The sequence below is a fragment of the Petaurus breviceps genome, unplaced genomic scaffold, assembly GCF_028583685.1.
Source record: "Petaurus breviceps papuanus isolate PSGF00001 unplaced genomic scaffold, PetGlider_PUasm1.0 118, whole genome shotgun sequence".
Taxonomy (NCBI): domain Eukaryota; kingdom Metazoa; phylum Chordata; class Mammalia; order Diprotodontia; family Petauridae; genus Petaurus; species Petaurus breviceps.
This window is the reverse complement of record NW_027185616.1, coordinates 22,522,594-22,538,968: the sequence shown is the minus strand read 5'-3', so window position 1 is coordinate 22,538,968 and position 16,375 is coordinate 22,522,594. Positions and strand designations below refer to the sequence as shown.

At 38.1% G+C, this 16,375-nt stretch overlaps 1 protein-coding gene and 1 long non-coding RNA gene across 2 annotated transcripts in view; one reads left to right on the top strand and one right to left on the bottom strand.

Moving 5' to 3' along the window:
* Positions 1-16,375, top strand: part of TRPM3 (transient receptor potential cation channel subfamily M member 3) — a 732,143-nt gene that overhangs the window by 376,950 nt on the left and 338,818 nt on the right. Inside the window, 1 exon segment of the mRNA XM_069087002.1 lies at positions 2,098-2,311. Within this exon segment, the coding sequence (XP_068943103.1) occupies positions 2,098-2,311 (214 nt within the window).
* The window catches only part of LOC138160478 (uncharacterized), a 228,550-nt gene that overhangs the window by 20,683 nt on the left and 191,492 nt on the right, over positions 1-16,375 (bottom strand). The gene's annotated exons all lie outside the window — the stretch shown is intronic.

Genomic DNA, 16,375 nt, shown 5'->3' with positions numbered 1-16,375 from the left:
ATTTGACCTTGATCAAGTCACTTTGCTCTCCCTGCCTCAGTTTCCCCATGTGTAAAAGCCTAGATGACCTCAGTGGTCCCTTCCAACTCTAGCTGTATGATTATATGATTATCTGAACTTTCTAGCCATTCCTTTGGATTCTCATTGTTGAACCATTGAATCTGGACATTCTTCTTTAACTGTGAATGAAGGCTAAAGGCTCTGTTCTGGGCTCTTTCCCTTTTTTTTTTTTCTCTGAATCCTTTCTCTGCTCAGCAATGTCCTCAATGTGCATGTTTTGAACACCATCTCTGTGCACCTGACTTTCAGACCTGTACAGTTTTTATGGTCCTGGTCTCTCTTGAACTGCACTCCCATATCCCCTACTGCTTTTTGGACACTGAACTCGATGCGCCATAGGTTCTTCAAACTCAACATGACCAAAACACAATTACCTTTCCCTCGCCTCCCAATTTGCCCCTTTTATAATTTCCCATTTTTGAAGAAGGGTACTGACAACCTTCTCAACTGTCCGTTTTTCAATCTAGAACTCATTAGAGATTTTTACTCTGGAATCTATGATTTTTCTTTTCTTTTGATAACTTTATTTCAATATAGTTGGTTTGCTTTGTAATCCTATGTATTTTAATGTATGTATTTAAAAAACATTCTGAAAGGGGCTTCACCAAACTGCCAAAGGTGCATATGGAGCTTAAAAACTCCTATCCTATACTTTGCATTCTCCTTCATCTCTCATTTTCAATCAGCTGCCAAGTCTTGTTATTTCTACCTCAATATTATCCCTCTCCCTTCTTTTAATTCACCAAAGCACTACCCTAATTCAGGCTTTCATCTCTTCTTACCTGGACTGTAAAAATAGCCTCTTAATTGGGTTCCTAACCTAAAGCCCTTCCTATTTCTAATCTATCCTTCACCCAACTATCAGAGTGATGTTCCTAAAGCTCAGGTGTGAACATATCATTCCTCTGCTCAAAATGCGCCAATTTTTTCTGTTACCTATATGATCAACCACTGATTCCTCTGGCTTTTGAAGTCCTTAACATTTTGATGGTCCAGCCTACTTTTCCAGAACTTCATGCATTCACATGTAAGCCCAAACTTGTTAACAATCCTCATGCACCGCATTATTCCATCTCCAGTCTCTGTGGCTTTGCCCAGGCAATCCTCCCATCCTGGAACGTGCTGCTCCCTGCTCACTTTTGCCACTTAAAATGCCTGTCTTAGCTCAAATATTTATTCCTCCTAGATAAGAACTTTCCTGACCCTTTTAGGAACTGGTTATCCTTTGCTCTGCTGAGATTACATTATATTAACTTTGCATATACTTTGTGTATATTTATCCATTTATATATTATTCCTCCCAATACAATGTAAGCTTCTATATGGCAGGGACTTCAATCTTTTTTGTTTACTCATTACCTAGAACAATGCTTGTGTGGCGGGAACTTCATTTTTTTGGGGGGGTCTTTCTTTACTCATTACCTAGAACAATGCTTGGTACATAGTATATGCCTAATAAATTCAAGTTGATACAAAATATCTTCTTTACTGCATTATAAACATGGGAGAAATTTAATAAATAAAATTTGTTTAATTGAAAGAGATTCTTCTTTAGCCTTCTATCATGAAATCCCTTTTCTTCTTGGAAGAGCTAATCAAAGAAGAAAGGATTGAATGGATAAATTTTGGAGACTCAAGTATTTAGAAAGGGAAATCAAATGCAATGTGTTGCTCTGATGAAAAGATTGAAGGTTACAAGTTGTAGTTAGGCTCCCTTTAATCAAATCTAAGGGTCATTGTCTTTCTGCAAAAGATGCATTCCCAAAAAGTTGTGACTTCTCTAAATTTTGAAAAATCAACTTACCTTTTAAGGGCCCGACATTTAAAACACATAGTTTAAAGGGACAGTCTTTAAAGACAATAAATGTGTAAAGTGAAGCTTATCTTGATGATACAAATAATCACTCTCTTATTCAATCTTTCTTGTCAGGATTTTAACACTAAATTCTCTAAAATGTATACACTTCTATCAACAACCCATACTTATAAGATGCCCCAGTCATGATTCTCCCTTTCTAACAATGCTTCCTTTTACAGTATGTGCGGGTGTCCTTTGACACAAAACCTGATCTCCTTCTACACCTGATGACCAAGGAATGGCAACTTGAGCTCCCCAAACTTCTCATCTCTGTTCATGGAGGCCTCCAGAACTTTGAACTCCAGCCAAAACTCAAGCAAGTCTTTGGAAAAGGTCTCATCAAGGCAGCCATGACCACTGGAGCATGGATTTTCACAGGAGGAGTTAACACAGGTAAATGCAAGCCATGCATAGTCCCATAGCTACTGGTCATGAGCCTGCTCTAGTCATTTTGATTTAAAGATTATGGTTAATATTAGCTTCTCTTTTTTTTTTGGAGGGCAATTGGGTTTAAGTGACTTGACCAAGGTCACACAGATAGGTTTTTGTGTTAAGGGTATGCGGCTGGATCCGAACCCAAGTCCTCCTGACTCCAGGGCTGGTGCTCTATTCACTGCGCCACCTAGCCGCCCCAATATTAGCTTCTCTTAAGGTCAAATCTTGTTAAAATATATCCTTTGCTGCATACATTTGTATGTGTATGTATGCACATGTGCGTGCACACACATGCAGGCACACACACACACCTTAATTCTTTTTTCTTATTCCCTCAAGAGGAAATTCAAATGTTGACTAAAAATCATCTCCAAAAAAGTAAAAGCATTATTTTAAGCATGAATGACAGGTTGGAAAGCTGAATAATGAAAAATTCACTGTAAAACAAATTGAGGTGATTTACAAGAAGGCTTATGGAGATAAGTTTAAGTTAACACAAACTGCTATGTAGCTTCACATTCTAGTAGCAATCTTTTTTTAAATTTCAAGGAACAACTAGTTTTAAGGAGGATTTTTTTTTTAATTTTAGGAGGAAGTCTTTTATTGTGGTCTCAGAATGAGTCAGGCTTGGATTTATGATATTCCTCCCATTCCTCAACCCAAATTGCTTTAGTCTTTGTGAGACTAAACAGTTTTAAACAACTGTTTTCAAAATTTTACTCCATTTGAAGCACCTAGGTGAATAGAGCACCAGCCTTGGAATCAGGAGGACCTGAGTTCAAATCTGGCCTCAGATACTTGACACTTACTAACTGTGTGACCTTAGGCCAGTCACTTAAACCCCAATTGCCCTGCCTTGCCCCCCTCCAAATTTTTTTTACTCCATTCTATATTTAATGGAATGTTTTTCCTCCCCCCCAAGAAAATAAGCAATGCAATTAAAAATATTTTTTTCACTTGTTGGATATATCCTAGTTAGGAATCATATAAACAGGAGCTATTTTCAACCTTGTTTTTAGTGTAATATAGAAATACAGTCAAATCATTTCCTCCCCACCCTGTTCCACTTCACAGACACTTGCTCAGGGTGCTAAGTACTTATCTGTGATGCATTATTAATATATAAAAGTTAATGGAATGATTGCCTCTAAATTTTTCTGACATATTGTCCATGGTTGAGTCAGCAGGGTTATATATTGGAGTAAATCAGTGCTGCTGCAAATGTAAGTCATTTGAAGCTTCCTTGTTAGCCTTTCTATGACAAATGGTATTTAGAGCTTGTGGAAAACTATTTACTGTAATACTTTCTCAGGTTTTTGTAAGCTAAATTTCAGTAAAATTAAAGACAGCTTTCACTATTCATCATTTCAGAGGGGTTTTTTTGTTTTTGTATTTTAAAGAATAAGCATTTATATTGCACCTGTTTTGTATCAGACCCTATGATAAATGATTTACAAATATTATCTCATTTGATCCTCACAACAACCCTATGAGGTAGGTATTGTTATTATTTCTATTTTATAATTGAGGAAATGGAGGCAGAGACTTGCCCAGGTCAAACAGATAGTAAATGTCTGAGGTCGGATTTGAACTCAAGTCTTCCTGACTCCGTGTCCATTGCTCTACCCACTATACCGTCTAGCTACCCCTTGAGTAGCATTAAAGTAAAACAATTTCAGAACTCTCTGGACTATCTTGAATATGTGACTTGTATATCTAATACACGCTCACACTGTTCTTCCTAGGCAAGCATTTAAATAAGAATCTAATTGACTGCTTATCAGACTATAAGCTCTTTGAGGACAGGAATCATCTCCTTTTTCTTTCTATCACTCCTGCTAAGCACAGTGTGGGCAACTAGGTGCTGAAGTGGATAGGGCCCTGGCCCTGAAATCAAGAGGACTGAGTTCAGAACCAGCCTCAGACACTTATTAGCTATGTGACCCTAGGCAATTCACTTAACCCCATTTGCCTAAGTTTCCTCATTTGTAAAATGAACTGAAGAAGGAAATGGTAAACCATTCCAGGATCTTTGCCAAGAAAACCCCAAATGAGGTCACAGAGAGTCAGACACAACTAAAGGGACTCAGAAACAGCAACAGTGGTAGATGCTTAATAACAGTGTATTGAATTAAATCACCAATGTTAACCTGACAAATTCTTATTCAGTGTGTCACTGAAAAACAAATATTGATGACTTATATTAGTTCTTTCTTCATCACTTTTCTTGGAAGTAGTTATCTATCTCCATCTATCTATCTATCTAATAAGCAGGATTGTTTATACGCACACATTTGTATATTCTATTCCTTTCACTTGTATAACAGAAATCTCAACTAAAATGAATGGAAATATTTGAATTAGTTTAATTCAATTAATAATATATTTAACATTGTTAAAGTAAATTAATCTTTCCAGTAATGTCTTTTACTAGGAACTACATGCAATTTACAAATTCCTATTAAGTTGCATGGATTTCTATGTGAGAATGCTTCATAAAGGAGAGTAGAAGGCAGTTTCTGTCTGTGTGCATTAGAACTGATAGGGATTTGTCAAATGATAATCAAAGTCTTTTGCAAAAGGTAGGGTCATCGTTTTTTTTTTAAGTTTATTAAAGCCTCAGTCAATAGCACTAATTGAGAGATTCAGAAGACATGGGTTCGAATCCAAACTTTCTATTTATTAGATGATCTCGAGGCTACTTTTCTGCAGTTATTGCTGTGTCACCTTGGACAAGTTGATTCACATCTTTGAGCCTCAGTTTCCTTCTGTATTAATACAAGGAACAGTTCAATGGTCTGAACTACATGAGAGTGAGGTTTGAGAACTACTGAAAAAATAATGGCAGAGGACTGAGGATCTTGTTTTTAGCAATAAGAAGATCAAGGGGGAACTTTGCAGAGTATGTGTTATATTTATGTGTAATGTCCTCCATGTTAGAAGGATTGGGCAGTTCTATAAATGAGGAAGGAGACATGTCTCCTGCTTGACTGGAAGTACTTTGAGTCTTGATGCTTCTAATAGTTTATGGAAAAGGGAGAAAAGAAGAAGCAGAGGTAGAAAGATGGAAAGATAGAGAAGACATGAATTTGGGAATGCCCATTGAGAGACCCAGAACCACAGTGGTTCCCATTCATAGGTCCCTTAATAGCCATTACCTTGGCCAGTCCATTCCCAGACACTGCTAAGATTGAACTTCTCTGGTGAGATTTTTCTCTTATTGTTTGGGTTGAGATTTTATCTTGTTCCCCAATCATAGAACCTTCTTATTTTTCTACTTATTTTCTACCTTAATCTGTACAATTTACCTAATTTCTGTTCTTAGAGAAATATATTTGCTTATTAGCCATAACTGGGGAAGCTAGGTGGCCCAGTGGATAGAGTGCTCACCCTGAAGTCTGGAAGATTCCACTTTGTGAATTTAAATCTGACCTTAGACACTTACTAGCTGAGTGACTCTGGGCAACTCACTTAACTCTGTTTGCCTCAGTTCCTCATCTGTAAAAATGAACCGCAGAAGGAAATAGTGAACCACTCCAGCATCTTTGCCAATAAAACCCCAAATGGGGTCACAGAGAGTTGGACATGACTGAAAAATGACTAAACAACAACTATGATTATCTTTTTTACAACAGGTGTTTGGTGGGAAGGAGCTAAGTTGGCCAAGGACAAGCTAACTGTTGCCTTCTCCTTTTGTATAACCAAGAAATGTAGTTTTTATCCTTAACCACCAAAAGGGCATTGGACCCCTAAACTGCTAACTGTATGATGTGGAATAGATCTAATTCTTGCCCCAAACTCCCTTCAGACATAGTAAACTGAAGAAGTGATCACCCAGACATGGTCCTTCTCCTGCTCCCCGTAACAAGAAAAAGGATAAGTAGAAAGCCTTTCTGTAAGGAAAATTAGCTCAAGAGTGATAAAGTCTTTCAAAAACTGATAACAATTGCAATGTGGAATCTGAAGGGCATGGAAATCATCTGACGCAATCCTTGCTCAAGTACAAAGACCTCATCAACCAACTTTGATATTTTTTAAAATATATGGACAATAAAAAGAAAGAACAGGAAACAAAGAATAAAGAGAAAAATATTTCATGGTCCTCAAAGAACACTATTAGTGGCACTTGAATCCTTCATGATCTAAGGCTGGCTATGAATGATTAGGATAATTTGAAAGTATGTTTTAATGTTAATTTATTCTTAGTTTGCAACATTTTACTTCCATAAGATTTTGAGTTCTAAATGTTCTCTCCCTCTTTTCCCTCCCCTTCCTCAAGATGGTGGGCAATCTAATATAGGCTATAGATATACATATTTTTCATATTAGTCATGCTATAAAGATAATCAATGGTAGGAACCATAAGATAGAAGAAAATAATGTTTTTTTAAAAAGAGAGGGAGATCTCGGCGATGCAGTGATATAAGTCAATCCCAAAAGACTCATGATGGAGAGAAATATGTGCATCCAGAGAAAGAACTAAGTTTATATCCAGGTGGAAGCAAAATACCTGATCTTTTTCCGTCTCTTATTTGGTTTTATGTCCTCTTTACCATTTTTCATTCCAGCTGGTACAATCCGATCTTATAACCTGACTAATGTATGATGTGAAAGTATTTATAGATCCTATACTTAACTATAAGCCACCATGAGGGGGAGGGGAAGAAGGGGGACAAAATGGGAAATTCAAGGAATTGTGGAATTGAATCCCGTAAACTAAAAGGAAACAAACAAATTAATAAAAAAAAATTGCAAAAAAAAAAGAGAGGGAGAGCAAATAGCATGCTTTGATCTGCATTGACTCCATAGTTCTTTTTCTGGATGTAGATAGCATTTTCCATCGAGTCTTTCGGAGTTGTATTAGATCCTTGCATTGCTAAGAAGAGTTAAGTCTATCAGAGTTAGTCAGGCATTGCACAATATTGCTGTTACTGTTTACAATTGTTCTCTTGGTTCTGTTCACTTCACTCAGCACCAGTTTATATAAGTTTTTCTAGGTTTTTCTGGTGTCTGCTTGCTCCTCATTTCTTATAGCACAATAATATTCCATTACATTCATAAACCACAACTTGTTCAGCCATTCCCCAATTGATGGGCATCTCCTCAATTTCCGATTCTTGGTCTAAAAAGTATCTTTTAAGCTATGCTGAGGTTAAGAGAAAGACCAAAGAAGGAATAGAACTGCTTCTCAAAGTGTATTATATGAACAGAGGACTTTGCTTCTATCTCTACTAAGAAGAATGATCTTTGTGTTGAAAAGAACAGAAAAATAATGAAATTTTCTCAAAAGGTGGGAATAAAATTGAATGTCCCCTTTAGTAAATGGGCTTTACCAGGACTCTTGGAAAAAACTATAGAACAGATTATTAATATAAATATCTGTGGGCATGAATGATCACTAATGAGTCAGCAAGGCTTTCTCAAGAGTAAATCCTACCAGATTAATCTCATGTCCTTTTTTTTTGGAGGGGGGAAGCTGAGGTAATTGGGTTTAAGTAACTTGCCAAAGGTCACACAGCTAGTAAGAGTGTCAAGTGTCTGAAGCCAGATTTGAAGTCAGGGCCTCCTGACTCTAGGGCTGGTGCTCTGTTCACTGCACCACCTAGCTACTCCCTCATGTCCTTTTAAACAGGCTTGCTAGACTAGTCAATCAGAAAAGTATTATACATAGATTTTAACTAGATGTTAATAAAGCATATGACAGAGCTTCTCATTCAGTCCTTATGAGGACAAGAAGCAATAGTACATTAGATATATGTGAACTGGTTGAAGGATTGCAGTGAAAAGCTATTTAATTCAAAGTTAATTAATTAATTCAGTTTGTGTTATCTTGGAGGGAGGACTATAACAGACTATCCCAGGGATGTCTTCTTGTACCTGGGCTGTTCAATATTTTAATTGATGGTTTGTAAAAAGGCTTAGATAGATAGTATATTCATGAAATTTGCAACCCACTGGATGCCGAAAGGGTTACTAATATACTGAATGAGAAAGTTTGGATCTAGAAATATCTTGCAATAAAAGAATAATGGTCCAAATCTAATGAGATTAAATTTTAAATAGATTATTGTAAAGTCCTACTTTTTTAGTTTTCAATGGCAATTACACAAATGTAGGATAGAAGAAGATAACCAAGTTTGTTTGAAAATTATCTGGGATTTTTAGTGGACTACAGGCTTACTGTGAGTCAGTCATGCAACCTGGTAGCCCCCAAAGCTACCAAGAATCATCGCAGATTACGCTAGAGAGGCATCATGTCCTGACGCCACATTCACACGGTCCTTCGGATTGGTCAGACCATAACTGGAGTATTGTATTGAGCCCTGGGAACAGCATTTTAGAAAGAGTATTAACAGGCTAAAAGCTCATCAGAGGAAGGTCAACAGGATGGTAGCGGAACTAGAGACCATGGAGCGCCAAGAAGAAGGAATAAGAAGGTTTCCACAAGAGAAAAGAAGAGTTAGGTGGCCTCAATATTTTAAAAAAGCTGTCATGCTAGAGAAGGGATAGACTCATTTTGCTTGTCTATAAGAGGTAGAACTATAAGCAGAGGAGAAATTGTAGAGAGGCAGATTTGGGCTCAGTGTGAAGAAAATGTTTCTCACAGTAAAGTGAGTTACCTTCAATGATGATGGGTTCCCCTGTACGGGAGGTCTTACAGCAAGAATTGGCAGGAAGTACCACTTATCTGGTAAATTGTACAAAGGAATCCTTTTTACATAAGGATTGGACTCCTGATAGTCCTTTACAATTTTAAATTTTTTTTTGAAATTTGCCTAAATCTTGCATCAGGAGATTAATGTACCAAATATTGAATTTAAACAACAAAGTGAACCTTTGCCTTACGCTATTTTAATGTGGAATCACCAGTTTCTTGTCATAGAGAACATATTTCATATCCTCTTCTGTGTAACAGTATGATATTTGCAAAAGACATTTAAACATTTTAAGGCAGGTTTTCTTTTCTATGGACTTAAAATTGTCTATATAAGGCTCGGAAGCCATATTCCTCCGATTGCATAACCTGTCCTCTGTCATATTTAATAATGGGATACAGATGACTGGAAGACACAGAACCAAAGAAAAATAGACTAACATATTTTTTTCAAAGAATCTTCATATCTGTACTTTGTAAGGAAAATTCACTCATAACTCAATTAAAAAACAGAAACAGAGTAGTGTCTGTAAGAACATAGAATGTAAATTATCTGTACACATTATAGGATCATAGATTTAAAGGTGTTGTGGAGATCTTAAAAGGTTATGTGGTCTGACATCCTCCCTTTACAAATGAGAAAAGAAAGTAAGGGCTTACCCAGGTCACATAGGTAATAAATGGCAGAACTGAAAGTTGAACACAGGCCGTTCTGCCTTAAAACCTCATTGTTCTTTCCACTATACCCCATGCTATTTCTATATAGAAATCTCAATATTTCAAGACATGTCATTTTATTTATTTATCAAAAGACATGTCATATTATTTAGTTTAGATTGAAGCTCTTTTAATAGATAGCTTTAGAAGGTCACAGCATCACAGATTTAGGGCAATAAGTGATCACAGAGTTCATCTAGTCCAACAACCATACTTTACAGATGAATTATCTGAAACCAAGAGAGGTTCAGTGACCTTCTTGAAGTCATACAGGTACTAAGTGTCAGAGGTAAGATTTCAGACTAAAACCTTTACCTTTAAATCCATGGCTTTTTTCTATTCCAGTGTAATGCCAATGCAGTATTCACATCACTGACAGTGACTGTCAATATGCCGGCATAATTCTGAACAGCAAAATATAACAGACTCTCCATATATAAGACAGAAACAAAACATTTATTCAGACACCAGAAAACCAAATCCCAACACCAAAAAGTCAAATACATCATGGTAACAAAGAAGTTAATACACTATAGCAAAGCAGAGAGTCACACTGTCCTTTAGCCTTCCCACAAACCCTCACAAGTCTGTCACAGCAGGGGGAAAACAAATACTGGAAAGCTTTACTCTGCTCAAGTCCCCAATCAAATTCATATTTCTTCCAAGTAACTTTATATAAGGTTTCAAAAGTTTCATCTGTCCCAGATGCAGAATGTGGTGCCTCCAATAGCCAAATAATCCTATAAACTTTTCAGCCTCTTTCTTATTAGTAGGGATAGGACAATTCTGAATCTTTTGTCGGGCTTGCAGAAGAATCTCTCACAGCCACATATTCCATTGTGTACCCCAAAATTTTACATTTTGAGCTGGACCTTGAATCTTTGCAGGGTTAATTTCCTACCCTTTGCTTTTCATATGCTCAATTAAAAGCATCAAACTCTTCTCCACATCTTTTTTCATTTTTTCCTTATATCATAATATCATCTATTGAGTAAGCTGTACACTAGGTAGCTCTAATTCATCCAAATGTTCAGCCACAATTTTATGACAAATAGTGGGGCTATGCAGATATCCTTGTGAAAAGTGGGTCAAAGTATATTATGTGCCCTGACAAGTGAAAGCGACTGGTTCCATTGTTTAGAATCTATTGGGATAGTAAAGAAAGCATTGAATAAATCAATAACTGAGTACCAAGTTTCATCATATATCTGGATCCTTACTATTAGCATAATGGTATCTGGAACAGCAGCATACAATTGTCTGTAATCCACTATCATTCTACACATCCCATCTGACTTTCATACTGGCCAAACAGGATTCTTCCATCAAGTGGTTGTAGGGACTAACACTCCTGCATCAACATATTCCTTTAACAGTTTGGGTAATTTCACCTTGCCCACCTGGTACAAAATACTGCTTTAAAGTAATTACTTTAAGAAGGTTCAGGTAAAGTGATTGGGTCCATTTTTATTTTACCCACTAAAACTCTATTAATTCCTGTCTTCCTTATTACATATTGGTATCTCCCCTCAGGTAAATTTAGATTCATACCTATCAATATATCTATGCCAATGCTGTATTCAGGACTGGGTACAGTTACCACAGTATATTCTTTCTTAGGTAACTGTCCAATTTTCATCATTACTTTGACTTGTCTGGCTGATATTTCAGCCCCTTCCAGTCCTGTGATGGTAATAGGAGTTCCATGTTTGAATTTATCCAGGTTTCCATATATAAGGGAGACCTCCACCTCAATATCTGTTAATGTCTTAGTTACAGTTCTTTTTAAAGCAATTGGGGTTAAGTAACTTGCTCAAGGTTACACGGCCATGTGTTTCTGGGTGGGTGCTGAGTGTCTGAGCCCGGATTTGATCCCCAGGTCATCCTGACACTGGAGCCGGTGCTCTTACTCTCTGAGCCACCTGGCCTCCCCTAAGCAATTGAGGTGAAGTAACTTGCTCAAGGTTACACGGCCAGGTGTTTCTGGGTGGGTGCTGAGTGTCTGAGCCCAGATTCGATCCTCAGGTCATCCCGACACTGGAGCTGGTGCTCTTACTCGCTGTGCTATCTGGCTGCCCCTTAGTTACAGTTTTTGATCTGTTTTTTTCAATATATAGTCAAATTGATATGGTGTCTTGTAATCCCGTCTTTGTATTTCTTTAATCTGAGCTCAGGCCTGGCCAATTTCCTATTCTTTCTGAAGGTGTGATGAACTTGGATACAAGGATTCAGGAGGATTTGTAAGGGCAGTCCTTACTTCTTTATTTGAATTATCTTAGGAAAATTCTGAAGATCACCTGGTAGGATAAGGTACTAGACACTGAGGTTCTTATTTGAACTAAGCTGTCAAGCATTCAGATTCTGCTTCAGAGAGCACAACTCTGATGGGCTGACCATGTTGCTTGAATGCAAAACATACATTTGCCAAAAAGACTGTTTTATGGAGAGCTCACACAGAGAAAGTATTCACTTGGTAGTTAGAAGAAGCAATATAAAGATACTTTCAAGGTCCCTGTCAGGAACTTCAGAATTGGTTTGGGACATGGGAGATGCTGGCACAGGACTGCTCAGAATGCTATGCCCACGTTTGCTCTATGAGCAAAGCAGAATTGAAGCAGTTCATATGAGATGCAGAATTCACAGATTTGCAGAATCCACCCCAAATATTCACACAGACTATTTGTGCCTGACCTATGGTGGAATATTCCAAGCTCATAATGGTCTGATCAGCCATAGCTGGACAAATTGAAACTTTAGCACATTGATGTTGTTTTGGTCCTCTTTGAGAACAAGGGACAACAACCATTCCAGCTAATATCAAAGTCCCTTTTCTTGGTATATTTTATATAGTTCATTGGCAGTTAGCAATTCTTTCCTCATCAGTCTATTCTGACTTTGAATCCACTGGCTGTTTGCTCTTCTCTCTTGAGGAAATTTATCTTTTTCCCATTCCCCTAAGTCACTTAGCTGTGAAATCTTATCTAGCATCTCAAAAAGAGGGCTCCCTGTTTCACAAACTAGTAGAGTCAGAATTAGGTGCTTATAAGCAGGAGGAGCTGTCTTCACTATGATATTTCTATGAGGAACTGCTAAGGGGATATCGCAATATGCATTTGCATGTTTGACCATGATAGCTATCTTCATTACCTCCTCTTTTAACTTTCTTATACAGTCCCTAAGCTAATAGCAGGGTCTCTCCACTATGCCACATAGAAACAGTGGGATACATTTTATTGCATCCCTCAGCAGCTAAAGCTAACAGATTGGTCATATTGTTACCTCCTACCATATGATAATCTCTAAAAGCTTGCTATAAAAAAGGATTATCACTAATACCTATAAATTTCAAGCAATCCACATTATCTACTCATACTCTTTGCCCCCTTCATCACTGATTCTCCCCATTCAAAACACTAACAATTCTCCCATCCTTTGGGTAAATTGATTTAATATATCAGTAACATCTGATGAGTGAAATCTCCCTGAAATCTGTTTGATCCCTATGGTTCTCTTGCTTTCTTCTTAGTATGGGGAGAACTCTTCTGCCCTTATAAAAGCATCCTCATTTAACATTGTATCATTTTCCTCGCACACATTCTCCTGGCAGTTGTCGTCATGGCAACTAGGTTCAGCCTCTGCCATCATTGTATAAACTTTCCTCCTGTTAAGTTTTTTCTTCTTTTTTCTGAGCAAAACCCACAACAGCAACCTTCTCCTCTACCACCTGAGATCCTCCAGCTTGCTCTTCTAAAAGAGAGCCCAAATGCTGTGACACAGAAAAGTTCTCATGCAATTCAGCTAACTTCCTTTCCGAGTTTTTCTTGTAGCAGCTTGTCTCTGCTTGTACATATAATATGGTAATCTGTTAGTAAAACCCAACCTCTTCTTCATTCTCCTTCCAGTTCTTTCCCTGGCTTCATTGGTATTCCTTGCAAACATGTTTCTCAATCTCTAGGATTCTCTCTTCTGTCCTCAGTTCCCAGTTTTCACAGAACCCTGTACTTTCAGCCCATTCCCTTGCTAGGGAGGAATAAGGTAAATCCTCCCATCCTGGAGTATCCATTTCTTCTTCTAAATCCCTTTCGTCTCTAAATAGAGGTCTGATATTTCACAATCCCATACTCATTGCCAAATGTAGCACCAATGCAATATTCTCAGCATCAATAGCAACTATGCATATGCTGGCATAATTCTGTATAGTAAAATATAACAGACTCTCCATACCGAAGACAGAATCAAAACATTTATTCAGACACCGGAAAACCAAATCCCAACACCGGAAAGCCAACTCTATCATACTAACAAAGAAGATGGTACACCAGAGAGTCACACCATCCTTTAGCCTTCTCACAAACAAACATTCACAAGCCTAGCTGTCACAGCAGGGGGCAAATAAATGCTCACAAGCCTAGCTGTCTTGTTGAGTGTATCCTCTCCTCCCTCCAGCTCTAACTGCTCTGACTCCCAGCTTCCTGTGGGCTCTGCTCCACCCTTCAGCAAACTCCTCCCACCACAGGCTCCATGTGATTACATTTGGCCTATTAGGGGGCAGGGAAGATCTTCTTATACAATCATGCTGCCTTTATATGAATAATGCTTAAAAGTATCTGTGGTTTCATCAATGTGGATTGAAATGTTCTTAGTACATAGTTTCACAAAATGGTAGAATGGGGAGAGGGGGAAATTACCTGGCAGTCAACGAACTAATCAGCAAGAATGTAAGAGAGAGAGAGAGAGAGACAGAGAGAGAGAGACAAAGAGAGAGAGAGAGAGACAGAGAGAGAGAGACAGAGAGAGAGAGAGAGAGAGAGAGAGAGAGAGAGACAGAGAGACAGAGACAGAGACAGAGAGAGACAGAGAGAGAGAGAGAGGAAGGAAGAAAAAGATGCAACAACCAACCTATCTCTACTTTGTTTCTTTTTTTTTTTTTTTTTGCTTTTTGAAGGGCAATTGGGGTTAAGTGATTTGCCCAAAGTCACACGGCTAGTAAATGTGTCAAGTGTCTGAGGCTGGATTTGAACTCAGGTCTTCCTGACTCCGGGCCATGCTCTATTCACTGCACCACCTAGCTGCCCCTCCTACCTCTACTTTCAAAGGGCTTCACTCCTCTATCACTCTGCCTTTTGGTGATGAGCCTCATGAAACTAACTGGGCTTGTCCTTAGATGAGAGAGACTCTTGATGGTCCCTTCCGAGTTTGTTATGAAGTGGTAGACCTTGTACTCTATTTTAATTTTTGAGGCAAATTCACCTCCACAATATAATGAGACACTAGAATAGGACTTTAGTAGAAACTGGATCATAATATATTTTATATAATGTGCATATAATAAGCATTTAGTAAATACTAGAATTAACATATATACATGTATTATAATAAGCCCAGCTAAAGATTAATCTATGGCTCCACAATAGGATGTATTTGTGTATCTGTAATGCATGAGCAGCTTTCCAGAAGAATGCTACTGTGAACAGCTTTTAAGGTTCTCATTATAGTATAGCGAACATCCTATTTATTCCATAACAAATCAAAGCAAAACATTCACAGAAAGTCAAGGTACAGCATTCACAATATTACAACTTATCACAGAAAATCACAATATAGTATTCACAACAGCTTATCATTAAAATGGCCACATAGTTTTCACCAAAGTGGTCACAATATTTAGAACAAAGAACAATTATCTCAAAGTATAATAGTCAAAGTCTTCCACTCATGGGGCACACTAAATTATCTCACTCAGTCACTTATTCAGTCATCAATCACTATAGTCACTACTCATTCATTAGTCACTACTCAACACCCTCTTAAGGGGTAGTGGAAAATACACAGGCCATCCACCCCTTGGTCACAAGTAAATCACAATCTTCTCAGTCAGTATACAATATCCAAGTAAAGTCTTCTTTCAGCTTGACTCAAGGCTGGCACTCAGCTTCCATGGTTCCTCTTCCATGGTCCCAGCTCCAACTGTCACCAGGATTCAAAGGCAGGCAGCTCCCCATTCCTTATCCAGCTCCTTGTCCAGTTCTTCATCCATTTCCCATTCCATATTGAAGCTCACAGTGTCCAGTCCACCAACAAGTCCTTCACAGTTCCTGTTTCTGGGAAGATAAAGCTTAACAGAGCCACAATTATATTCATACATGTCGCTGGCACCATCATCAATTCACTATCTGCCTGTGAAATCAACTCAAACCCACCAACAAGGTCTGAGAACTGAACACAAATCATCAACATAGAAATCAACACAGACCCACAAACAATGTCTATGAGGTCAGCACAAATCATCAGTAAAGTCCCAGGATCTCCAAAATCCTCCTCCAGGACTTCTGTACACATACAACCAGAAAATCCTCTTTCAGGGCTTCCAGTAAGGTCCCAGGGCTTCTGTACAAAGTATCACAAACAAACATAGACACAGACAGAGCAGACAGAGTGCCGGGATACCACAAGTATGCCCCTTGACTCTGTCACCCCTTTTCAGCTTCTGCTGTCTCTAGCCCTGGGGCTCTCCTTATACAGTCATTAGCTCCTCCCCAGGAGTCCACAAGTTGTGGAGTTCACTCACACATTCTGTTTCTTAACAGACTGAAACAAGGTGTTAATTCAGTAGCTGAAACAAGGTGTGAACCACTTCTATGCTTGCCATC